We start from the raw sequence: 25878 nt of genomic DNA, 5'->3' as shown, positions 1-25878 counted from the left end.
GCTGCGGTGTGAGAAACAGTGGAGGCCCAGAGCCTGGGCGGTGGACTGCACAGGCCCGCGAGCCCGCGAAAGTCCGAGCAGGTGCGGAGGGCCGGGCCGGGCCTGGCGTGGGGGGCGGGGGGCGCGGCTCCCTCAGGCACGTAGCCGGGCGAGCCGTGCGGGTGTGGGATGGTGTGGTCGTGGTGGGTGTGACGTGCGTGGGGGGCGATGTGGCTTTCGGGCCGTACAGCTCGCGGGCTTGTGCTTGCCTTGAGTGGACTCTGTTTCGTTGTGTGGTTAGACGGGGCGTGAACAGTTGTGTATGGTAGTGCGGCGGAGGGCTCGGCGGGCGGGCGTCTCCCTGGTGGTTGGTTGTATTTGGGTCCGAGTTTGCGTGAGGTCGTATGTAGCGTTTTGCGTGGTGTCTGTGCCATGTGTGAAGTTGTCACGTCTGCTCTGTGGGGTTGGGTCTTTCTGTGGTGGTGTGTGTGGTTTTGCGCCGTGTGCATAGTCGTGGTGAGACGGGTCGTGTGCGGTTTTGAGGCCCTGAGGAGTGGTGCTGTGTGATGTGTAGTCTAATCGGGATGTGGCCGCGTAGCATTCAGGCTGGTGGTATAGATGTGCGAGATAGGTAGGTTTTATTTTTATTTTTACGCTGTTTAGAGTGTGAGGGCTTTTATATGTTATAGTTGTGGGGTTTGGTTTGGTGGTTTGTGGTAGAGTTCTTTGGTTTATGGTGTATGTTTGGTTATATGATCTTAGAGTTCTGTTGAATTTCATCATGGTTTGTGCCGGCCACTGGGCTAGACCTTGGGGAAATGGTGGTGGGGAAAATAGATACAGTCTCTGCCCTCACAGAGCTTACAGTCTTACGTATTCAGCCACTTTATATATTTCTGACTATAAATTGAGATCAGTGCTGTAAAGGAGAAGTGCAGGGGCTGTCAGATGGTATTTCCTTGAGGAACTGAGTTTGGAATCAGATGTGAAAGCTGTGTGTGTGTTTGATTTGAGGTTCTTAGGGGTGAGTGCACAGGAAGGAAGGGGGCTGTCAGAGTTAAAGCTCAGATGAGCCACTGGCTGGGGAGGGAACTGGAGCTGCTATATCAGTGATTACCTGGTAAAGGGGCTGAGATCTGTTTGTATATAGTCACTGGGTTTCTTAGCTAGAGGAAAAAAAACAGGGGCCTGGTGTTTCATTTGTTTATTTTCTGGGTCACTGTCTTCCTTCAGCTTTGAGGACCAGGCAGTCCCTCCTCAGTGACCCTGTAGGCAAGTTCACCCAAAGCTGAAGGTCATACATTCCCCCCTCACTCTCTACTGTGGTTTCTGGCCTCCAGCTCTTGGGGAGGAATTTCTCTGCATTTGTGGAATGGTTTTGTCTGGGTTCTCCTTATGACTGGGAGTCTTTCTGAGGAGGTGACATTGGAAGTGACTTTGCCAGGGCCCAGTAAAACTGAAAATGTAACTTATTAAGCCTTGAATTGTTTAAACACCAAGTCTTTTTATTTTTGAAGCAGTGAGAACATTAGGCTTCCTGCTCAACTGTCACTTACTGGTTTATAAAATCTAGTAAGTTCATTGGAGTGAAAGTGCTCTGCAAATATAAGACACAAAAGAAATTTTTCTTTTTGACCACTAGGTTTCTGATGCTCTTCCTTAGACTGAGGTTGGGATTTTTGTTTGGTTTGGTTTTAATTTTGTTTATTAGGGCAACACAATCTCTTTTTCATTGTTGCATTTTTGACACAGGTGCAAGAGCTCAATATATATGTTTGAATAAATGATCAAGGTCAGAGAGTCAAAGAAAAACTTCTGTTTGTTGATAAGTACTTCAGACATTTTCTCTGTGGTGTACAACTTATGAAGTTGGACCATTTGGAACAAATGTTAAGAGAATTGCCTTAATATTGTGTTTGCTGTTGAAGTTGAATTTTCCTTTCTTATCATCAAGGATCTGTTTCCTAGTTGCCATTGTCTAGTGATGTTTTCATATCTTAGGTTTTGTGTTTTCATCTAAGGATTTGAGAAAGCAGGCCTCAAACTTTTGTTGAATTGTGAAAAAATAACAAAAAATTCTCAATTGCTGCTAATTTGCCTGATTGGCTCCCCCCACCCCTCTTATTTCCTTTCTCAAGGTTTCTCTTGCTCCAGAGAGGAAACCTCATCCAGGGCCACGATGCCACTTTCCCATCATCTGTGTGCTGCTTGGTTAAGCTAATGCTGCGGGAGCCCTGTTCCTTGTGGAGGACTCAAGCTGACTCTTGACATGAGGCCCCTGCATTGTGGGGGTTGAGAGGGATACTCCTATGGCTTCTCTGGATGACCCAGGGGAAGTGCGGGAGGGCTTCCTCTGCCCTTTGTGCCTGAAGGACCTGCAGTCTTTCTATCAGCTTCAGTCACATTATGAAGAAGAACACTCCGGGGAAGACCGTGATGTCAGAGGGCAAATTAAAAGTAAGAGGGGAGGATCTTGCTTATCCCATTCTGTCAGTGGGATCTTTAACTCATGGGATAATTTTCATCAGCTTCCATGTTGCCACAAGAACATGATAATCATAAATTAATAATATTCACAAACATAAATCTGGTGCTAACCATGTGCCAGGCATTGTTCAAGGTCTTCCCATGTATTAACTTCATTTAAACCCCATAATAGCTGTGTCTGTGAGTCCCATTTTATTGATGAGGGTATCAGACTCAGAGAGATTAGATAACTTGCCTAAAGTCACACAGGCAGAGCTAGGCTTTGAACTTAATAAACACAATTACTGTGCTCTTCTGTCTCTTGCTAGACTGTTTAAATGATCTACTTGCCAGCCTAAGAAGGTTTTGGAGTGGAATTCCTTTCTTTTGCTATGAAAGTGGAGGCACATTGTTGACTCATTTACTTGTCACAATTCAAGCCTTCCTGCCATCCTCCTTTCTTCAGCTAGACCTTGTCTTCTGCAGCCCAGGAAAAGGAAGGTCGTAGTTGAAAAGCAAAGAAAGACAACGCAAAATGTTAACACTTGGGTTTTGAGCTTCTCGGGATTCAGGTCCTAGAGAGTTGCAAAAGAATTTTTCAAAGTAATTTTAACTATACATAATATTCATTTCCTGGACTTCAGATTCTAATCCCTAAATATAGTGCTGCTGCTCTGGAACTCACTTTTTTGTGATTCAGCCAACCTTACAGCTGGTAGCATTTCTGAAGGCAATGAGACAAAAGATCTGGATGCTGTATTCACAGATCTTCGTTGGGTGGGAGAAAGGACTTTTCATGTATTCCTAAGTGTACTTTGGCCTCCACACATGGGAGTCACATGCACCCTATAATCAAATAGTCACACTCTATGTCACATTTTTTTAGTTCAGAAAAAAAAGAGTTGCTGAAAACATTGACACTTATGTCTAAAAACATGACAACGTAAAACATTTTCAAAATCCTGAGGGCTGTGATGGACCACGTGGGTCCTGACTGTAGAGGCTGGTGCAGAGCTATAACTATTAGGAAGCCACCCCCCCAAAAAAAACACCACACCCAACTTGTGCTTTATGGTTTTCGGAGTTCTTTTACATATGTTATTTCATTTGACTCTCCCAGCAACCCTGTAACAAGGTGGTTGGTCTCACTTTACAGAGAAAAATTTGAGGCTCAGAGATGTTGTATAACTTATCCAAGGTCACACAGGAATTGGCAGAGCTAGGCTTTGAACCCAGGTCTTCTATCACCTCTAAGTCTGATGCTACTCTTTCCACATGGCATCACTGCATGTACTGCAGCTGGGAAACAAACAGATTACCTAGGTTTCCTTTGGATAATTGAAGGACCTTCATAATTATCAATGAGTGTCCAGACTTAGTGTCAGCTGAACTGGGTCATATACTGTAATATCACCAGCACTTTGATGCCAGTGGTTTGAAAGTTTATAAAATGCCCTCAGATTCCTTTTATAATTTCCTTTTTATTAGAGGAAAAATGTTGAAGATTATTTAGGGAATAATAGATATAGAATCTGTTTAGAGAATACTAGAGTGGAAATTTTGTTCCTTGTGAAAGAAACTTCAGAGTATTCACTTGTTTTTCTCCCTCCATTTCCTCCCATCTCTGTTTCACAAGAACTAAGAGATTGAGTTAAGCATTCTTTAGTCAGGAAGGAGTTCTTAATTATGCTGTATTTTCTGTGTTTAAGAATCAGGAAAATAAAGTTTTAAAGATGAATATAAAAGTTTTTGAGAAATTCTTTGAAAAGCAGATCACCTCTCCATTTGGTCTTTTGATTTTTTAGAAGTTTTATGACATTGTGCTAGTTTAAGCAAGTGAAATGTTAAAACCAAAAGGGTAAACCTTGGTTTTAGGTTTTGGAGGCAGTTTAAATAAGAAAATATAAACTCACCGTGGCTGGTGTGGCTCAGTGGTTAGAATGTTGGCCCACATACCGGTGGGTAGTGGATTGATTTCTGGTTGAGGGCACGTACCTGGGTTTCAGGGAACTTTCGGGAGGCAACCGATTGATGTCTCTCTCTCACATTGATGTTTCTCCCTTCCTCTCTCTCTCTTTCTCTCTCTTCCCCCCTCCCCATCCCACCTCCCTCCCTTTCTTCCACTCTCTCTAAAAATCAATGGAAAAAATATCCTTGAGTGAGGATTAATAAAATAAAAAAAAAAGAAAAGGAAAATATAAACTTGTCATTACTAAAAAGTGGTCAATGTGTTTGGGCCCCAGCCCCAGGTAGGCTTTAGTTTAGCTCATCTACGGTAACGCAGAAGAGAAGGTGATTGAGAATTAACTTTGGCTTCTGCTTTGCATGTGTTAAAAACATGAGATTGTTCTTAATTGGTTCTTCTTGGAGGGTTACACCCATCCTGGGAAGGTTGCCAGGTTGTTTTCTTTTTTTAATTGAGGGATAGAGAGATAGAAACATCAATGATGAGAGAGTCGTTTTGATCTGCTGCCTCCTGCACACCCCCTTTTGGGGATCAAGCGGAGCATGTGCCCTGACTGGGTATCGAACTGTGACTTCCTGGTTCATAGGTCAGTGCTCAACCACTGAGCCATGCCAGCTGGCCCAGGCTGTTTTCTATGCCTCCTAAAGGTTACATGGCATGGACTGAGTATTTAACTTCACACAGTTTAGTCTTGTTTGCAAAAAATGAATTGGTGTTTGCTAACTCCAATTTCCTGTCTGCTAGACCCAAAGCACCAGGTACTTTCCTCTCCCTGTTGTTAAAAAGACCACTTTAATATATTTAGAGGGTGTCCTTTAGTTCTGGTGGACCTTATTTTTCCAGTTAGAGAAAGCCATCCCAGAGTGACTGATAATCAGAGAATCTGCTTATTAGCCTGAATTTCTAATAGAGACATTTCTATAACTTTGTTAATTTCACCCCCTGCCTGTCAAGCCCTGCCATATCTGCATTTACATTTGAAAAGCAATAGGAATGTTTTTAATGTTATTCAAGTGATAAGAGTACTTCAAAATCAAGGGGACTCCATGAAGTATTGATCTTTTAAATGTAAAAGAAATTATATCATATTGTGTTAAATCTGATATTCTCTACTGGATTCTAGTGGCAGAAAGGGATAGCAGTCACCCACGATTTAAGAACATTAACGAGAGCAACTTAGAATTGAGAATTCTTTTCCCCACCAGTTGGCGGTGGTTCCATTTTAACAGCACACCTTCTCACCTCAGCTCAGATGACTGAATCCCTGTTCTATAGATGCATAGTTTTCAAATCAGTGCTGGCCTGGGAGAACGGGCTCTTGTTTCAGACATAAGGTTTCCAGTTCTAACCCTGGTGCCTATAAACTCTGATCCTTTTGCCTTCTTTGATGTCATGTCCTTATTTGTAAGTAGGGATTCCTCCTGCCTCACAATGAGCACGAACTGCATAATGTATTTGAAAGTACTTTGCTTTGTGCCTGGTACATACAAGGAATCAATTCAGGAAACCTTCATATTCTCTTTTTACCAAGTCTAGTTCTCTTTGTGTTATATCTGTTATATCTGTTATATATCTTTGTGTTATATCTGTTATATCTGTTTAGGTGTTATATCTGTTTCTTGAAGCTTTTTGTCAGTATTCTCACACATACATTTGGTAAGTGAGTGGAGGAAAAAGAACTCTATGTACAGTTAAGCATTATGGAGAACAGCAGCCCAGGGATGATGGTTTGGCTGAATCTCATCCTGGAGGTAAACAAGAAGTGTTTACTCATGAGTCCCTAGAGTAAATATATTAGTACTGTAAAATTTGATTTTAAAGAACTTAATTTTAATTGTGGTATAGTTTACACATAAGTTTTTAAGTGTACAATTCAGTAAACTTTGAAAATTTTATAGCCCTATCTGGTTTGGCTCAGTGGTTAGAGCGTCAGCCTGCGCTCGAAGGGTCTCAGGTTCAGTTACGACTCAAGAGCACATACCTGGGTTGCAGGCTTGATTTGGGGCACATGCAGGAGGCAAGCAATTGATGTGTCTCTCTCACGTTGATGTTTCTCTCTGTCTCTCCCCCTCCCTTCCACACTCTCTTAAAAAAAAAAAAAAATCAATGGAAAAGATATCCTCGGGTGAGGATTAACAAAAGGAAAAAAAAGAAAATTGTATATACTCGCGTAACCACCTCCCCAATTAAGATGTAGAAAAATAAACTTCCATTATCCTGGCCCCTCACTGAATTTAATTTTAACACTTCTGTTGAATAGGACCTCTTACATTTGGCAATGAATAGTAATTTAGCTGTATATTGTCTACATAAAACAACTTACTCCTAATACTGACAAGCAAATGGATTGCTCTGGTATTTGTATATAGTTATTGAATGCCTATTACTGCATTTTATTTGGGATTCACAAATTTCATTTTTATACAAAGCATAATTATTTCTTCAACTCTTGTGTTTTGAGGTATTCCTCCATTCTTTACTGGGTGTTCTTTACGGAGTCATTTATGGTGTTTGTTCCATTTTTCAAGGTTTTGTCCAGAAGGCTAGAAAAGCAAAGAACAGGCTGTTGAAACGAGAAGGAGATGACCGAGCAGAGTCAGGGAGCCAAGGATATGAGTCTTTCAGTTATGGAGGGGTTGATCCTTATATGTGGGAACCCCAGGAACTTGGTAAGAAATTCTCTTCATTTATTCAGCAAATGTTTATTGAGCATCTCTATGTTCTAAATACTGTCTTAGGAGTTGGCAGAGGAGCCTGCAGTAAACCAGAATGGATTAAGCTTCTTATGGACCTTATGTCCTAGTGGAAGGGAGAAAATGGACGAGAATGATCTGAGCACCTGCCTTGTGTTAGGCACTGCATTAAATGATTTCCATGTGTGCTCTCATTTAATCCTCACTGCACCCCATGGGGACCTGCCCAGGGTCAGACATCTGGGAAACTGCAGAACTGGGATAGGGATCCCAGGCACAGATTCCGTGGACTTGGCTGTCTCCTCTCACATAGGACGTTACCTGTCTACAGAGAGGCACTGGTTTGTGCAATTAATTTTCTGAAGCACATAATTATAGTATCATATACTTACTTTCAAAATAATTCATTTTTTTGAGGTGATGAAAATATTCTAAAATATATTTTGGTAATGGTTGTTTAACTCTGACTATACTAAAAACCATTGAATTTGTACACTTTAAATGGTGAGTTATATGTATGTGAGTATATCTCAATAAGGCTGTTACCAAAAAGATCATGCCAGGCATACAAAGTTGAACTAGCTAATCTTTCATGTCTTGAATAATATTTTCTGTCTGTGCAATGGATAAATAATGATTCCTTCGTAGTGCTTTATTATACTTCCATATTCATTGTCTTGTTCACCTTTCACAAAGCCTTGTGAGAGAGAATGCATAGTGATGTTCATTTCCATTTATAGATGAGGAAACAGGCTGTAAGATGGGAAGTATTTACCCAGGATCATCTACTGTATTCTTAATAGTGCCACTATAGAATGTGCCTTTTTGAATGAGGAAAGTCCAGAGCTGCGCTGTCCAGTGTGATAGCCACTAACTATATGTAGTTATTTAAATTTAAGTAAAATTAAAAGTGAGTTCTTCAGCCATATACTAGCTACATTTCAAGTGCTCAATCTCCACATGTGGCTGGTGGCTACCATATTGGAGAGTAGAAACATTTTCATCATGGCAGGAGAAAATGGCTTTAAAAATAATACTATACATATGTAATTAAAAGTTACATCTGAAAGTCAATTAAAACATGAAAAAGAAGTTTCAGGCATGTGAATTCTTACTTGCTTTTTGATAGCTTATTTCATGATTGCCAGTGCTAAATTATCAGGGTGATTTTCTGATTAACTTGCCTGTTTCAACAACTGAAGGAAGCCACAAATTGTTAAATGGTCAAGTGAATGGCAAATTTTAGAAATGAATATTTACAGTCACCTCTAAGAACTTGAAAGTAATTTTTAATTAAATGTTAAGAGTATGGTTAGAGAGGAAAAGATATGTGGATGTGAATTTTAGTAGGACTCTAAAATCCTAGAATTTTTACTTTGCTTTTAAAATTTATTGAGGATAAGCAGCAAGGTAGAGAGGCTTCCTCAGAGAAATATCATATATCGCCCCACCTCCTCTCCTTCTAGGTGCTGTGAGAAGCCATCTTTCTGACTTCAAAAAGCACCGAGCTGCTAGAATTGACCACTATGTTGTTGAAGTCAATAAATTAATAATCAGGTTGGAGAAGGTAAATTTTGTTGTTTTAAAACACTTTTTTCTGCAAGTATAAATTTTTTTGGGGGGGGGAATTACATTTCTACAGCATGTCTTATATATATTGTGTATATCTGATGCTGGCAATATCTGATGTTGGCAGAGAAACACCTTACCTAGAGAGGTACAGAGCATGTGGTGGACAATTCTAGCCTGGCTGGTTTTACTGAAGGGAATAGCCCAGGTCGACAGACTTGCCACATATCCAGCTTCCCTTTTCCTTACTATGAAACCCACTTGGCTACTGAAAAGCCTATCTACCTTCAGATTCTTTCCTCTTCCTCTCTGAGGATGTCTCTCTACCTTACATAATCACACAATGGGACATACCGTGGGATATCATTTCTTGGCAAACAGAGAAGCTGGTGACTAGGTCTGTGAGGAGAACTCACCTGGGTCATCATGTAGTGTGAAAACGTCTTGGCTGGGCCTTTTTGTCCTCTGGTGTGGTAGTGCGTGTTCCATGCCATGATCACTCTATTTTACTTTGACCCTAGAAATGCCTCTTGCATATAAGCTGGATTGTGTGGTGGGCATGGTAGCAACCATAGGTACTGTTCTTTTTAAAAAAATTTTTATTTAATCCTCACCCCAGGACATGCTTAATTGATTTTTAGAGAGGGGAAAAGAAAGAGGGAGGGAGGGACGGGGCGGGGGGGGGGGGGAGAGAGAGAGAGAGAGAGAGAGAGAAAGAGAGAGAGAGAAGGAGAGAAAGAGAGAAGGAGAAAGAGAAAGAGAGAAAGAGAAAGAGAAAGAGAAAGAGAAAGAGAAAGAGAAAGAGTGTGAGAGAGGAACATTGATCTATTGCCTTTTCGTACGTGCCCCGACTGGGGATCAAATCTGCAACCCAGGTATGTGCCCTGACCAGAAATCGAACCTGCAACCTTTCAGTGTACAGGATAATGCTCCAACCAACTGAGCCATGCTGGCCAGGGCCAATTACAGTTCTTTATGTGTACTTTGCAGGATGGATATATGTGGCTAGTTTAATTGTCCAGGAAGACTGGAGAATCGGGAGTTCTCCATTGCTTTCAGGAGCCACCCCCATCACATATTTGCCAGCATCTGGTTATTGCCTAAAGGACTAACTGACAATAGAGAGATTGGAAGTGGGTCACAGAAAGGGAGGTGCCTTCTAGATTATCCTACGTGAAATTGCTTTTGTGACTTTGTGGGACTGAGGATGACAGGTCAGAGTTGAGAAATGCAGATATGGTAATTTCCACTTAATGCCTCTTGCCTATGGAAAGTGTATCCATCACCTGATTCATTCCACTTGGCACTGTTTTCTCCTTTTCAGCTCACTGCATTTGACAGAACAAATACCGAGTCAGCTAAGATCCGAGGTAACTCTTAAGAACATAGCTCACACTTATTCTATTTATATTTCTCCCTGACCAAATCTTTTTTTAAAATAGCTTGCTTTTTAATTTGTTTGGTTTTTATTTTGTTCTTTTCAAAGCAATAGAAAAGTCCGTGGTGCCTTGGGTCAATGACCAGGATGTCCCTTTTTGTCCAGACTGTGGGAATAAGTTTAGCATCCGAAACCGCCGCCACCACTGCCGCCTTTGCGGGTCTATTATGTGCAAGAAATGTATGGAGCTCATCAGTCTTCCTTTGGCAAGTAGGTAACATGGAAGCGGGACCCTGGACCCTAATGTCCTCCTGAGACTAGCTTGTTTGCTAATCACCACTGGGTGATTTTTGAACTTTTTTGTTCAAATTAGTGGCATTTGGGATCTTTATTCATTCACTTGTTGGTTCCATGAAGTCCAGTACTAGGCACTGTGCTAGGGCCAGGGGTACAATGGTCTACAACAGAGGCTGGTAAACTGTTTTGGTAAAGATCAGATAGTAAGTATTTTAGGTTTTGTGGGCTACATATGGTCTCTGTGACATTTCTTCTTTAAAACTATCTTTTAAAAATGTAAAAACCATACTTAACTCTAGTACTATACAAGAACAGGCTGGATTTGGATTACAGGTCATGTTTGTCCACTCTGGTCTATAAGGCATTGTCCATTCCCCCAAGGAGTTCAGCATCTAGCAGGGGATATAGATAATTGCTTTATAAAAAGATAAGTATGCTGAGAGGAGTTGCATCAGGCTCCCAGGAAAGCTGAGCAAGTCTTTATCAGCTCTGCTTAAAAGTGGCAACCCTAGCCGGTTTGGCTCAGTGGTTAGAGCGTTGGCCTATGGACTGAAGGGTCTCCGGTACCATTCTGGTCAAGGGCACGTACCTCGCATGTACCTCAGTTGCAGGCTCCATCCCGGCCCTGGTCTGGGCGCGTGTGGGAGGCAACTAATTGATGTGTCTCTATCACATCGATGTTTCTCTCTCTTTCTCCCTCTTTTTCTCCCTCCACTCTATCTGAAAAGCAATGGAAAAAATATCCTCAGGTGAGGATTAAAAAAAAAAAAAGTGGCAGATGAGGCTTTGAGAGGAGACTGTAGGAAAAGGTCTTGAAAAATGGGCAGCAGGCTAATTGGCTAATCCTTTCCTTTGAGAGAAAAATTGTTATATAGAACAGACTAATGTCATAATACAAGAGACACTCAGTGTTGTGGAGGCTGGGCGAAAGCGAGAGCATTGGCTACTCAGGGTCGGGAGGTGATGTTGAAAGATGATTAGGACTGCAAAGAGATGGGGCAGGAGGGCATCCTGGGTAAATAGCAGAACCAAAGGCATGGAATTTGGAAAAGCCGTGTGGAAGGTTAGTAGATGAACAAACATAGTATTTGGGGAGTGTGGAAGACATGTTTGAGAATTGTGGGAATGAGGCTACAAAGGTTAGATGGAACCAGATGTCCAGAACTCTAAATCTCAGCTGGTTAAAGGTTGCTCATGATGATCTTACGGATTTTTGGCCAATTCTAGGACATTTGGGTGGTTTTGCACCCTGGAGAGTTCTGCTGACTCTGCATGTTGTCTATGGAGCAGAAGCAGATGCTTCCTCTCTCAAGTTCTAACATCCACCAGGCACACATTACCTTGATACTTTTGCTTTCTTCTTGAGACTGACTCCCTGTCACACCTGAGACTTTATAAGCTATGTTTTTTGGACACTATTCACCTCTCTCCTCTTGGGGTAATTAACCAACATTTACTGGGCAACTGCTATGAAGTGGCCCTGTCGTACATGTAGGGATACAAGTATGAATAAGACAGTTTCTACCCTCAGTCACAGATTTCTAGGGCAGCTCTGGGGCGTAATTAGACCTGTCATCCAGGGAGAAAAGTGGAAAGTTCTCCATGAGGGGTGACATAGTAAGAACTGCTGATAGGAAAGGCCTCAAGGATAGGAGAGGGCTTCCTGGAGGACATGCCTTTTGAGCTGAGCTTTGGAAGGTGTAGGAGTCAGGTGTTTGGGAGTGGGGTAGGCTGTTAAGACAGTCCAGGGAGAATGTGGGTTGTATCTGAGATGGGGCAAATGGAGGGGGCAGAAGGTGGTAAGGCTAGGCTAGCGATGGACCTCAGAACCTCAAAGACAGGCTGTCCTAGGCTGTCTAGCTCTTTCCTGGGTGGCAATGGGAGTCCCTCCCACCATAGAACCTGACCCCAGGAGGGCAGAGATGTGGGTGCTTCTTGCTCATAGGCAGAGCCTGCTCTTACCTCAATGACACCCAGGGACTCCCCTCCTGTCATGGGCAGTGGGGTGACTGGAGGCTGCCAATTCACCACTGCCTGTCCTGTATTGTGCTTTACAGGTAAGCTCACCAGTGCCAGTAAGGATTCCTTGAGCTCCTACACGAGCCCCAGCCAATCACCCAACAGTGTCCATGGCTCCCGCCGAGGCAGCATCAGCAGTGTGAGCAGTGTAAGCTCCATCTTGGATGAGAAGGATGATGACAGGATCCGCTGCTGTACACATTGCAAGGACACACTGCTCAAGAGAGAGCAGCAGATTGACGAGAAGGAGCACACCCCTGACATTGTGAAGCTCTATGAGGTGACTCGTGTGTGCAGTCCTGGGTCTGATTTGAGAGGCAGATTTGGCTATTCATTACATACATGCCTGCAGATTTTGGAGAATGATTTGGAAAGTTGTTCCTTTGACTCATTTTTAGTTTCTGCTAAAGGGCCATGGTATGATTTCCTAGCTAGGGCCCTAGGTGAGTCACAGAGTCATCCTGGGTGTGTTGCCACAAACCTGTTCCCTCACTTTCTTGCCCTTTTGAGAACAGGTTGGAGGCTTTGGTGGCCCAGGGACAAGAGGAGAAAGGATGCTTGCCAAGCGGTGTAGACAGGCTCTGTGGGTGAGGGCAGAAGCTGGAGCTGGTGATGAAGAGTCCTGTGACACTCGCTTGAGAGCTTCAGGTTTTACAAGTCTGAGTAACTTCCCATTTAAGTCCATTCATGTTCCTCAGCTCTCATTACCACCAGCAACCCCAGAATACCTTTAGTAGATGCTACTTTGAGAGGAACATAATGTAGTGCAAAAACATGGGAGAGGATGTCCTAATGGCCAGGTGAGACCTGCAAGCTGAGGAGGTAGGGCCGGGAGGCAGGAAGAGATGGGGAGGAGGAGATGAGCCTGGCAAAGGAAGCAACTCCTGCAAAACTCTGAGCAGAAGAAGAGTGTATATTTGTCTGATGATCACTGAATGGTCCCTGTTAGCAGTTCTGCAGGTCATTAATGGCTGTATTTCTGCAATCACCATGAAAAAACTCAGGCTACTAGAAATGGTGTTAATTAAACCTTGTGCTGAACGGCAGATGTAGCCATTATTATCCATCCTTTATGTGGAATTCATGACCTGATAAATCATTTTGTAAATTGCCACTGTGCTTTTTGCTTCTTTCTTTTTAAAAATGTATATACTTTTATTGATTTCAGAGAGAGGAAGGGAGAGGGAGAGAGATAGAAACATCAATGATGAGAGTCATTGATCGGCTGCCTCCTGCATGCCCCCTACTGGTGATTGAGCCTGAAACCTGGGCATGTGCCCTGACTGGAAACTGAACCACAATCTCCTGGATCATAGGTTAGTGCTCAACCACTGAGCCATGCCAGCCAGGCTGCTTTCATCTTTTTTGAAGTAAGCCCTGGCAATGCCTTGTACTGGTGTCTTGCATCACCTGGCTGAGGAAGAATGTAGCAATTAATTTCTTTCCTCTGCCTCCATAAACTTTGGCTTGTGTCCTGGATGGCCTTGTTCCTCTTTCCTTCCTACAAGATTTTCTGCTTGTAAAGTAGGTCTATAAATCCAGAAATTGATAACAACAATAAAAAGAAACAAAAAACAAAACAATGCATTATCTGCATTTTTACATTTAAAAAAACTGTACATTTTAAATGTGTCTGTTGATACAGCATAACTTCTGGGTAGGCTTTTCTGTACCCTGAGAGCACCACTTACCTCTTTTTTATTCTTAGAGACTACGACTTTGCATGGAGAAAGTGGACCAAAAAGCTCCTGAGTACATCAGGATGGCAACATCATTAAAGTAAGCTATTTCTCTCTGGTTTTTCTAAATCAGTGGTGACTCTTTTCTGGCATTTTAGGTCAAATCTTTAGTAGCTGAAAATGAAAATCTTAACTCTGGCTGTGCTTTTCTTCTGTGATCAACTGCAGAGAATCTTTGTCATGTCTCTTTCCATGTGGCACTGTTACAGTCCTCTGTAGCCATGTTGAGGTGACCCCAGCTATTCTGATTGAGCAAATTTGGGAAAGCCCTCAGACGATAGGCACCACTGCCAAGCGCAGCATCTGGAGGTGAGCAGGAGCCATGTGCCTCCTGCTTATGCCTGGGTAGATTACACTTCAGGGTGACACTGAGGCATTGGGCCTTAGAGCAGGCATTTCCTTTAGATTAGGGGTTGGCAAACGTCAGCCCATAAGCCAAATCTAGCTTGCCATCTGCTGCTGCTTTTTTTTTTTCATTCCTCACCCAAGGATATTTTTTCCACTGCTTTTCAGAGACAGTGGAATGGGGGGGACACACACAGAGAAACTGATGTGAGAAACACACATCGATTGGTTGCCTCCTGTTATTGCCCCAACTGGGGCTGGGGATCGAGCCTGTAACTGAGGTACGTGCCCTTTACCAGAATCAAACTCAAGACCCATCAGTCTGAGGGCTGATGCTCTAACCACTGAGCCAAATCGGCTAGGGCCATCTGCTTCTTTTTTTTAAATGAAGATAAAATTCACATGCCATAAAATTCACCCCTTTAAAATGTACAGTTCAGTGGGTTTTTTTAGTATATTCACAAATTTGTATAACCATCACCACGGCATTAGTTTTAAAACATTTTTGCCCTGGCCAGTGTGGCTCAGTTGGTTGCACGTCATCCTGTGTACCAGAAGGTCACCAGTTTGATTCCCAGTCAAGGCACAAGTCCAGGTTGCAGGTTTGGTCTCAGTTGGGGTATGTATAGGAAGCACCCAATCAATTTTTCTCTCTCACATCGATGTTTCTCTCTTGCCCTCTCTCTTCTCTCTAAAATCAATTAAAACAAAACATTTTCATCATCCTAATAAGTAGCCACATACTCACTAGCAGTCATAGCTCATTCCCCCTCTCCCTTTATGGAAAAATTTGCTGATTTTTTCTTAAGAGCTTTGCTCCTTTTGAAGGTTAGTGAGGTATGAGCTAGAATTGGAGGTGCTGCAACTAAGTCAGATCCCAACAGTCTTTTCCCAACCTTCAGAAGAAAAAATTATGATATCCACTGTTCTCAGTTTAAGGATTGTCTGCCTTTGTTTTAAGTCTGTGTTGCCACCTGTCATTTTTGTAGCAATGCATATAAAATTAGATGTGTCTTGTTTAGAACAAACCTATATTTTTATTTGGACGTTTACAGTGACAATATTGCGTAGGGTATAAGCTTGGCTTTTCCTTCATGATGTCAGTGACCATGTTCTAAGCCCATTGTGGGTCTTATATGTAAAGAAAATGAACTTTTTTGTTTGAATAGTCCTTAAGGACTTTCCTGACTCTTGAGTCTGTAAATCTCTGACTTACAAAACATGAAAAACTAAACCCAGTTGTTTTGTGGCAAAAACACCCCTTCAGTTACATCTCTTCCTGGCTCTGTTGCTTTGGGTCTCTTCCCTTCCCTGTTCTTTCCCCAATGTTTCCTAGCCCACAGGGAGAGGAAAAGAGGTGGGAAGAGAACAGCAAAAAGGTAGGGAAACCATTGTAGACCCTGTCCCTGTTTCCCTCCCTCCTAACAACTAGATGTCTTCAGCCCTTGGCAGCAGACAGTGGAAGGGGGAGTAAATCCTATTTCTTGAGCCCTCTCAGCCACCATTATTCTGTGGCCCCTCCCTCCTTATATTTGCACCTCCTAGACCCCAATTTTCCTCTTTCTATTCCTTAGTCTAGGGCACTGGTTTCTAAAGAACAGCAGGGAAAGGACCCATTTTCTTTTCTACCTGCAGTTCACTGAGCAAGAATCTTAATCTGCCCTTTATGTGAATAGGTTAGAAGAAGAACTCCAGGTAATTCTGATATATATCTCCCTGAAATGAAAAGTCCTTGGCTTGGAGAATGTGTCTTGTGCTGCTTTCCCCCCAGAAGCTTTCTGGAATCAGCACCTTTCCTTCTATCCCTGCCCAGTGGTTTGACATTAGAGCAGGACTGTCTTCCACGTGGACATCAACAAGGAGAGCTGTGTTCCTGGCAATTTGAGCTGGCACTCAATGTTTTCCCCATGAAATTGTTACTGAGGGACTCCTCTCTCTGAGTCCTGTTGGTTTTTTCTTTGTGCCTCAGACACAATTGTGGGTTAATAGGCCTCCTTAGATAGCTGGGGAACTACCATTGCTGAGTGCATTTTCAGATGTCTAACTCCTACTCCTTCCCCTTAGAAAGGCTGGTTCTAAAGGGCTTTAAGTGCATTTCATTCTCTTACTCTTTCATTCAATAGATATTTATCAAGCACTAGATCTATTCCTAGCACTAATCTAGGTGCTGGGGCTGCAGCAATGAACAGTGAAGACTGTCCACTTTTGTGGAGCTTCATTTTTGTGGGAACACAGGCTATATCCAAGTGAACAAATAATGAACAAGATAATTTCAGATGTGATAGTTGATCTGAGGGAAATGCAGTTGGTTGACATGATTGCGACCACAGGAAGTGATTTCAGATTTGGGCCAATCTTGTTATTTTCCATGTGATGTGGAGATACTGAGATAAAACACCAAGTCTTCTCAATTCTAGTCCGATGTTCTTTTTGCAAACTGTGCAGTGAAAGATAATGGAAAAACCTTATTGAATCCTCAAATTACAGCATACACCAATATTTTTCCAGCTAGGACTGTTTTGTAGATGGTAAAATAGGTAAACGCAGCAGTCCTTTCTGCTTATTTAACGTAAATTGCTGCTGCCTCAGAAGGGTGGTTGAGTGGCCAATGCTGAGGCTGGATTAATAGCTGTAAGATCTTCTGAAATGTTTTTCTCAGTAAACACTGATTAAGCTTGGCCCATATGCTAGTTACTAAGGACGTAAAAATGAAAAGCTGCAATCACTGCACTTGGAATTCAGCAGTCTGGTGTGGGTAACAGATTTGTAAATGAACAATTCTAAGATCACACAGTAACTGCTGTTGTTTCTCTGATACTGGAGTTAAACCACCTCTGGCCTTCCCTGATGTCCCTTGCTATATCCTGGGCAGAGTTCCTCCCTCTCCTTTCTTCTTGATTTGGAGTCAAAGTGCTTTTCTCAGGTAGGGAGCAGTTACTTATGAAACCAGGAGCATGGGGCAATTGATATAATGCTGTGCTGCATATCAATATCAGGGATCCCTTGGTCAGCTTTCCAGTTGTTCCTGTTGTCCCTGGGTAGCCTGCGAGTGAGAAAAGCCAGGTGTTTTCTGCTCTGATGTAGTGTAACCAACTCGTTTAGTAAACAACTTCATGATATAGTGAAATTGTGTAGGGGAAATAGGCCAAAGCAGATTAAGTTGCATTTATTTTGGTGATGAGCTTAAGAGCTAGTCCTCAGAGGCCTAGGCATGAGTCTGTCCATATAGTGTTCGAAAAGCGGCTTTCAGTGGATTAGTACTTATTTATTTATTTATTTATTTATTTATTTATTTATTTAAATCCTCACCTGAGGATATTTTTCCATTGATTTTTTAGAAAGAGAGGAAGGGAAGGAGGTGGGGAGAGAGAGAAAGAGAGAAACATCGATGTGAGAGACACATCAATTGGTTGCCTCCCACATGTACCCAACCAGGTCTGGGGATCGAACCACAACCAAGGTGACGCTGTAACCACTGAACAGAACTGGCCAGGGTTAGATTAGTACTTATTCTGAAAAGGAATGAGTACTACATTATGTATAAAAGCCTGAAATGCCAGTTGGAGAGCATTAACTGTCTCCCTTTGTGAGGCCTTAAACCTTTAGACTCCTCTTAGGATATACTCTCTAATCTGTGCAATGAAACTTAGAATGGCTTCTAAGTAGTATGATATTTGCTAGCAAATTGAAACAGAAATTCCAAGTGATTGATTTTCTAAACTTTGATGCATGGACAATTAATGATTAAGCCATTAACGTTTTTTTCTTGAAGAAAGTAAGTGTTCTAATTAATATACATTTACTTATTTCATACATATTGGAGACTTTGTCTTTCAGTCATTTAAAATGATGTTGAAAAAATTGTTCAGTGAGTATATAAGCCATAAAAACAATTGCTAATGAGCCCTGGCCAGTGTGGCTCAGTTGGTTGAGTGTCATCCTGTGCAACAAAAGGTCTCTGGTTTGATTCCCGGTCAGGACACATACCCAGGTCGTGGGTTCTGTCCCCTGTTGGGGTGCATACAGGAGGCAACCTATCAATGTTTCTCTCTCACATTGATGTTTCTCTCTCAATAAAAGCCTTTTTAAAAAGTTGGTAATGTGAAAATTAAACTCAGGTTAATGTAAAAGATTCAGTAGTCAGTAAGCTAATTTAGCTTTTCAAAGATGTATCTAAACCATATGAAAGCCCAATTTATCTTAACGCAATTAAATATTGAATAATTCATGATAATTTTTCCACAGTAGAAATAAAATGATTCCTGGATGTATATTTTCTGAAAATAAAAAATTTAAAAACCTAAAATAAAAATCTCTGTGATTTCTCCTTAGTGCTGGAGAGACAACCTACAGGCTGGAACATGCAAATGACCTTCGAGTAGAAGTGCAGAAAGTGTATGAGCTAATAGACGCTTTAAGGTAAGGTCTGTTTGGTGATGTCTTATCTGCTGCCTTGAGTGGAGGTACTGTTTTAATGAGGTATTGGGTGACTAGCAGATCTGAGCTTACCTAGAATCCTGGTGACAGCAGTATGTGTAAGGAGGAGGCTGAGGAAGGTGTCAGCTTTGGAACTCAACACATCTCAGTAACTTTTGGTTAAGGATTTCTAGTGTTCATTATTATTATTAAAGGAATATGAGTTTATTGAACACCAGCTGTGTGCCAGGAAATACCACTGGATGTTTCCATATAGCGTAACTCATTTATTCTACCAAAGTTACCCTGTGAAGTAGGGATTAACATCCCCATTTTATAGGTGAGAGAATGCACCACAGCTAGCAAAAATGGTAGAGCCAGGATGGAAACCCAGATTTATTTTTTTCAAGTCAACAGCTGCTTTTTAACTGTGGACTGGTTGTTAGAGTTAAATCAGCCCTTTGCATTGTAGAAAGTACAGTGACTCAGAGGGAAAGAACTGAGATGAGGAATCCTTGTTCATCCGTACATGCCGGACTGGCTATGTAATTTGCAGGGCCTAGTGCAAAATGAAAATGCAAATTCCTTATTCAAAATTATTAAGAATTTTAAGACAGTGACAGCAGCGTATTAAACCAAGCACAGGGCTCTTCTAAGCACCAGACCCTGTGTGGCTGCACATGTCACTCCCCCAGGAAACTGCCCCTGCACATGTGGTCAGTCCGTCGATGGCCAAGTGTTTGTCATGTACCCTGTGCTGTGTTAGGGGCCCTGGGTACAGCCAAAGGGTAAGAAATGGGCTTTGCCTTCAAGGGCACTTCAGTGGAGTCTCTAATCTGTCTCCTTCACAAATCTTCCCAGCATGCAAGCCTGGCAACTCAGAGACTTTGTTTCTGAGGCTGGCAGCACTTGTTACATTGATGTGTTTGTTCCAATTCAGTAAGAAGATCTTAACCTTAGGCTTGAATCAGGACCCTCCACCACATCCAAACACTTTGCGGCTGCAGAGGATGATCAGATACTCGTCTACACTTTTTGTGCAGGTAAAGCCATCGTGGGGTGGCAGAAACATTGCACTTGCCTCCCCTGCTCTTCTACCATTTAGGAGACAGACCAAGCCAATCGCTTGTTTTGTTCTATTTGCACATTTATTATTTTTTAAGATTGTAAGTGCATTATGCCACATTTAGAGAAAAATCTGGATTTCAAAGAAAAGTAAAAACTACTTTAATCCTAATGTCCCCAGTACCATCACACATTATTCTGATATATTTTCTTCTTCTTTTTTCCATTTAAATTTGTTATATAAATTGTTTTGTCATATATTTGAAAATTTATGTTTTCTCTTTTTATCACTGAGTTTTATATCATAGTACTATTTTACATAGCCCTCAAATAGCTCTCATTTGAATACTGCTGCAGAGTACTGCTTTGACATATACACCATCCTTTATTTAACCATTTCTTTTTCATTGGGCATTTGATAGATTCCCATTTTTTGCCATTTTGAGTATTGCCTGGTGGATATATATGTAGGTAGCATTTCTTCCTTGGGATAAGCTCCTAAGGGACTCTTCCTCGGCCATTGGTTGAGAGGAAACAGCTGATTATTCAAGATCAGACTAAAGCTAGGTGGTTAGATCTGAGTTGTTTCTACCTCAGAAAGCCCCTCAGAGAGTCACATTTAACTGCCTTTGAGGCTCCATGAGAGAGAGATCTAATAGAGTCCTGTTGGGTTAGTTTTCCAATGTTGTATTACAGAGAATTAGGCCCTTTCTCCTTTTGAAGAGTGGCTATATTCTGCAGTCATTTGGTGAGTGCCTGCTGTGTACCAGGCAATATTCTGGGTGCTGGGTGTCCTGCCATAAACAAAAAGACAACATTCCTATTCTCATAAAGCTTCTATTCCAGCGAGGGGATGGACAAGAAACAACTAAAATATATAGCTCATGTTGAAAAGTGCTGTGGACAAATATGAAGCATGGAAGGGTGGTAGGAAGCTCGAGTGGAGGCTTACAAATTTAGACAGGGCAGGGAAAAGGCCTCATTAAGAAGGTGAATAACTGGGGTATCTGGTATTGATAATTTCATAAGGAACAGGCAGGCCCATTTGGAAGTTGACTCTCTGGCCCAATTTAGGGGGTTTAGTCTTTTTTTGAAACTGCTAACTAATGTGACTGTCCAAGGATGGGGAGTGGCTTAGCCTAAATGGACTCTTACCACAGGGCTTAAGTTTCATTTTTTTCCTAAAAAAGGTTTGAGTATAAAATTGTCTGTGACTCCCTGTAGGAAAAGTTACTTGGTTTGATGTCACTGCCAACCCAAGAACAGTTTGAGGAACTAAAGAAAAGGAAGGAGGAGATGGAAAGGAAGAAGATGCTAGAGAGACAGGTGAGTGAAACTCAGGGATGCTCGCATCTGGCTTCCTCTGTGGGACTCTTGAGCACAGAGGCCTCCACAGGCTCCCAAGAGGTCCTGTGAGGTTGTAAATCAGAACCTCTCATTCTCTATAGTTTCCATTTTTCTTCCGTTCTGGCCCCACTCTCTTTTGTAGAGATCAGAATTGTTTTTCTTTGCAAGTCTCCTTTCAGAGGTTCTACTGGTTTTCTCCTGTCCAGAACACCATCAGGACTGGTTGTTCTCCCTCTGTTATAGGTTGCAGAGGACTCACGCACCAGGGAGTTCTTTGTAGAATAGTTTGGAATATGCAATATTAAAAAGAAAATGATATGTATATTTAATACTGTGTGAGATTCTCATGTAGATGAGTGCTTTAAGACAAGTGTATGGCCAGTGGATCTAAGATTGAGAAAATTTTATCTCTTAGCTTACTGTTGTTATTTTCTTTTTGAAAATCAGGGTTTGTCCCTGTTCTCTCCCTGAAACAAAAGCATGGTTTGATTTTAGCGGTTTGCTGTCTTAGTCCTGAAGTGGGCAGTTGGAGTCTCACAGGTACAGGGATAGCGAGAATGCAAAGGGCAGTGATGGTGTGGCTGCTATTGGCCTGATGACTATATTTCTTCTCTTTGGCTTTGATGTCTCCCCAGACTTCCCTGGAATCCCAGCGAAGGCTCCAGGAAAGGCAGAGTGACCTGCCATCTCGTGCCAACGGGAAGGTGGCATACCTTCAGAGGGGCCCTGCCCCCTTGAGAAAGGCTGAGGGCTGGCTCCCGCTGTCAGGAGGTGAGGGGCAGAGTGAAGACTTGGACCCCCTCCTCCAGCAGATCCACAACATCACATCATTTATCAGGCAGGCCAAGGCCGCAGGCCGGACAGATGAAGTGCGCATCCTTCAGGAGAACCTGCGGCAGTTGCAGGACGAATATGACCAGCAGCAGACCGAGAGAGCCATCGAGCTGTCTCGCAAGCAGGCTGAGGAGGAGGACCTGCAGCGAGAACAGCTTCAGATGCTGCGTGAACGGGAGTGGGAACGAGAAAAGGAGCAGTTCCAGGCGGCATCCGTGCACACACGGACCCGGTCCCTGGACTTCCGAGAAATCAGGCCTTTTCAGCTGGAGCCCAGCACAGAGCCTTGTACCCACCTTGCTCATGCTTTGGATCTGGGCTCTTCCCCAGTTCAGAGCAGTGCAGCTTCCGAGAGCCCTTCTCCTAGCTTAGCTCTTGAGCCTATCAGAGTGTGGTCTGGGCCCGCAGCCCCTGGCCAGGAATTCTTCCCCAAGAGCACCATGTCACAGCAACACGAGGTGCCCTCCCTAAATCCCTTTGATGAGGAAGACTTCTCTAGCCCCACAGCAGAGGGCTCTACCAGCCCTCCTACTGCAGAGCCTTCCTATGGCCCTTCACACCGCTACCTCAAAGAGTACAATCCTTTTGAGGGAGAGGAGGAAGAGGAAGAAGAGGAGGAAGAAGAGTCATACCACTACCTCAAAAAGTGCAATCCTTTTGAGGGAAAGGAGGGAGAGGAGGGAGAGGCGGCAGTGGCAGGGAATCCCTTCACTAACTCAGACAGCCCAGCATCCAACCCCTTCAATGAGGAAGATGAGGGTCCTCACCAGAGGCCCTCAAGCCCTCGTGTTCCTGGCAACCCCTTTGAGGGAGCCACCTATACCAACCCCTTCGAGATGGATAGTGACAGTGGGCCAGAGGGTGAGGAGCCCATAGAGGAGGAGCTCCTCCTCCAGCAGATTGATAACATCAAGGCGTACATCTTTGATGCCAAGCAGTGCGGTCGCCTGGATGAGGTGGAGGTACTGACAGAGAACCTGAGGGAGCTGAAGCGCACCCTGGCCAAACAGAAGGGGTCCACTGACTGATCACTGGGTGGGTAGAACACCTTTGGGTCCAGGGGCCTGGCAGGAGCCAGTGGAGCAGGAGAGGGTTGGTGGGATTGATGTGAAGGAGTAAGGATGAGAATTCAGATGCACACAGGTTAGGAGAGGAAATCTGCTATTTCATGCCATGCACTTGGAGGTTTTTCCACTACAACTGAAAAATAAAATGGGAACTAGAACAGGAAGCAGCAGCATTCACTTGCTGTTTTTCCTGGGCTTTTTAAAAAAAATTGGGTTTTCCCTTTGGAAGGGACTTTAAATTTTCACTACTGAGATATAACTAAATGCATTTCTTTTGGGTCCTGCTGTGCACATCATGGGCCCATTTGTTCCTGCCTAGTCTTTGGTCATTATGCAGTATTATAGGGCAGCCATATATAGGGCCCTTCCTTTAGCCAAGACAGACACGGTGGATTCCTTTAAACCTTACTCTCTGGAAGAAGTCTGACCTCGTTAGGCTATGGGTTCCTTTCACTGAGCCTTCTTCTGCCCTGCTGGGTACATCCTGCCTGTGCAGTGGAAGGGGGAGATATTGCTGGAGAGGTACTAGTTTAGACCCAGGAGAGCCCAGCACCTCTTTTTAAGAGGATGATGGGGATGAGGTTTCACTAGAGTGTGTTTCCCTCTCAGTTGAAGTTTTCATTTGTCTCTTTTGGGAAGTTAAACTCCAAGTGCTGAGCTATCACTGTAGTCTGATCATGAGTTTTTTAGAAACTAGAAGTGCTTAACTTTTTGGTCGATCAAGGTAGTAGTATTCGGGAGAAGAGTCTCCACCGAAATGTTGCTCTCTTCTCTCTTACTACTGGAACAATTATCTGACCCTGGAGAAACCTAGAGCTTTGGCAAAATTACTTGTACCTGGGATTTTTTAAAGGACCCAGTCTATAATTTAGGAATTGGTGATCAGGAAGTTTTTGTGGAACATTGTGAGGAGAATAGAAGCTTCCCTAAGTTAGAAGGTAAATCAAAATAATTTCAAGATTAGTTGATTGGCCTTCTTCACTTTCGGTTCATCCTGTCCTGACCTGGGGCACAGTTGAGATATTTTCTTTCCAATGTTTAGCATTAAGATACTGAAATGTTTGAAGCAGCACAACCCAGGACCATTCTAGTAGCACGCAGCACTCGAACTCTTCACTAACTAAGGGCACAAAGGGAAATTGTTAATTTAGCTCTGGTGCTTTGGTTTACATGAACATAACCCTTAACTGACATCTGACATCATGATACCCAATCGTGCTCAGCTCTGGGTAGAGTTCCTGTAATTATAATTGTTAATTAATGAACAATAACTGGCCACTAGTCACTTTATACCCCTTAACTAACTCTGGGGTCATACTCTCACTGGTTACTGATGTGAGGGCTAAAATTCATTTTGTTACATTCTGGGAAGATTCTTGTTGATCTTGGAAATGTTTGAAAAACACTGTGGTGTAAAAATAATCTGTATTTGTGTTGACACTATTTACATTTCTTTAGCACCCCCTGGATCTTTGGATAGAATGAAAAGGTAGTGTATAGGAGTGTGGGAATGGGGAGTCAGTGGAAGGTGTGTGGAAGACCCTTTGCTTTTGGGTTCTGATCACAAACGGATGTGAGTGGGTTACTAACATCAGCCAGTACCAACCTTGCTGACTGTTATGGTAGTTTTGGGAAGTTGGCATTCAGGCACTTAAAATGCTGCTTCGTACAGGCATCATTTCTCCCTTGAGGTCCATCCCCTCATGCTGTAATTCTGGAGTGTTTTATGCTCCTCCAGTTTTTCATTTCTCTCTGACTGAAGAGGAGGAAGCTCTCTCCACTAAAAAGCAGGTAGTTCTTAAATGCTGCTTTTCATCATAATTACTTTTCTTATGAGAATCTATTTCTCTTAATTAGCTACTGGTTTCAGTTAAGACTAGTTTACTAAACAGACTCTTTTCTTGAAATCAACCATAGATAGCAATCTATAAGTAATTAAGAGCATTGAGAACCACACATAATAGACATTTTTAAAACTAAAAAAAAAAAAATCACTGAATATCCTAAACCAAACTAAAACTCTCTGATGTGATTGAATTCTTCCATGGCCATACTCTTCCATGAATCATTTAATTCTAACCATGACTGTATTCTCCTATAATCACAGACTCCTGTGATAGGAGTTAGAATTCTCTATCCCTCAACAGTACCATTTTCCAGAAGTCACACAGGCACACAGTTGGATTGCAAAGGTAGGTTAATATCAGGGAAGAGATGGCCTATGAATTGTAGCCACAACTTTGGGTTCTTGACTCATGTGAATACTTCACCCTTCCTGCAGTCCTTCAAGGAAAATGGTGCCCTCCATCAGAAAATGAGCAAGTTCTTGATGTAGCATTGGCACGTCTCCCTACAAACAGATCAAATATGGAAGAGACTTTCGCTTTTCCTTTATGCCTTGTTTGTATTTTTCCCTGTCTAATACACTAAGGATACTCACTCATTGTATTTACAGCTCATTGTGTGTTTGCTGTTCAGATACTAAAATGTACCTGATCATGAACCATGTGGTAGGTTGGACATTTGTATGGTTAGCTTGGGACTCAAAGTGAGAAGTTAGTCTCTTTACCAGGTTATAGTCTGTGGTAGCAGATTATGCTGGTCATCTGACAATGATGGAGAGTTTGAGGGCCATTGATTTGCATGCGCTGGGGCCTGGTATTGGAACCTTTTTAAAAAAATAAAATAACAGATATTA

The 25878-nt window shown here is 42.6% G+C and overlaps 1 protein-coding gene across 1 annotated transcript; it reads left to right on the top strand.

Annotated features, from left to right (window-relative positions):
* On the top strand, positions 1-25878 carry RBSN (rabenosyn, RAB effector). The gene is made up of 12 exons (XM_016209887.2): positions 1-81; positions 2118-2436; positions 6940-7080; positions 8571-8671; positions 9998-10043; positions 10160-10321; positions 12406-12647; positions 14076-14146; positions 18784-18870; positions 19808-19910; positions 21157-21258; positions 21915-25878. The coding sequence occupies exons 2-12, from the start codon at positions 2289-2291 to the stop codon at positions 23139-23141; spliced, it is 2430 nt and encodes an 809-aa protein (XP_016065373.1). The 5' UTR covers positions 1-81; positions 2118-2288; the 3' UTR covers positions 23142-25878.

This window comes from Miniopterus natalensis, chromosome 15, assembly GCF_054644295.1.
Source record: "Miniopterus natalensis isolate mMinNat1 chromosome 15, mMinNat1.hap1, whole genome shotgun sequence".
NCBI classification, from domain to species: Eukaryota; Metazoa; Chordata; class Mammalia; order Chiroptera; family Miniopteridae; genus Miniopterus; species Miniopterus natalensis.
This window is presented reverse-complemented; position numbering and strand designations above follow the sequence as displayed.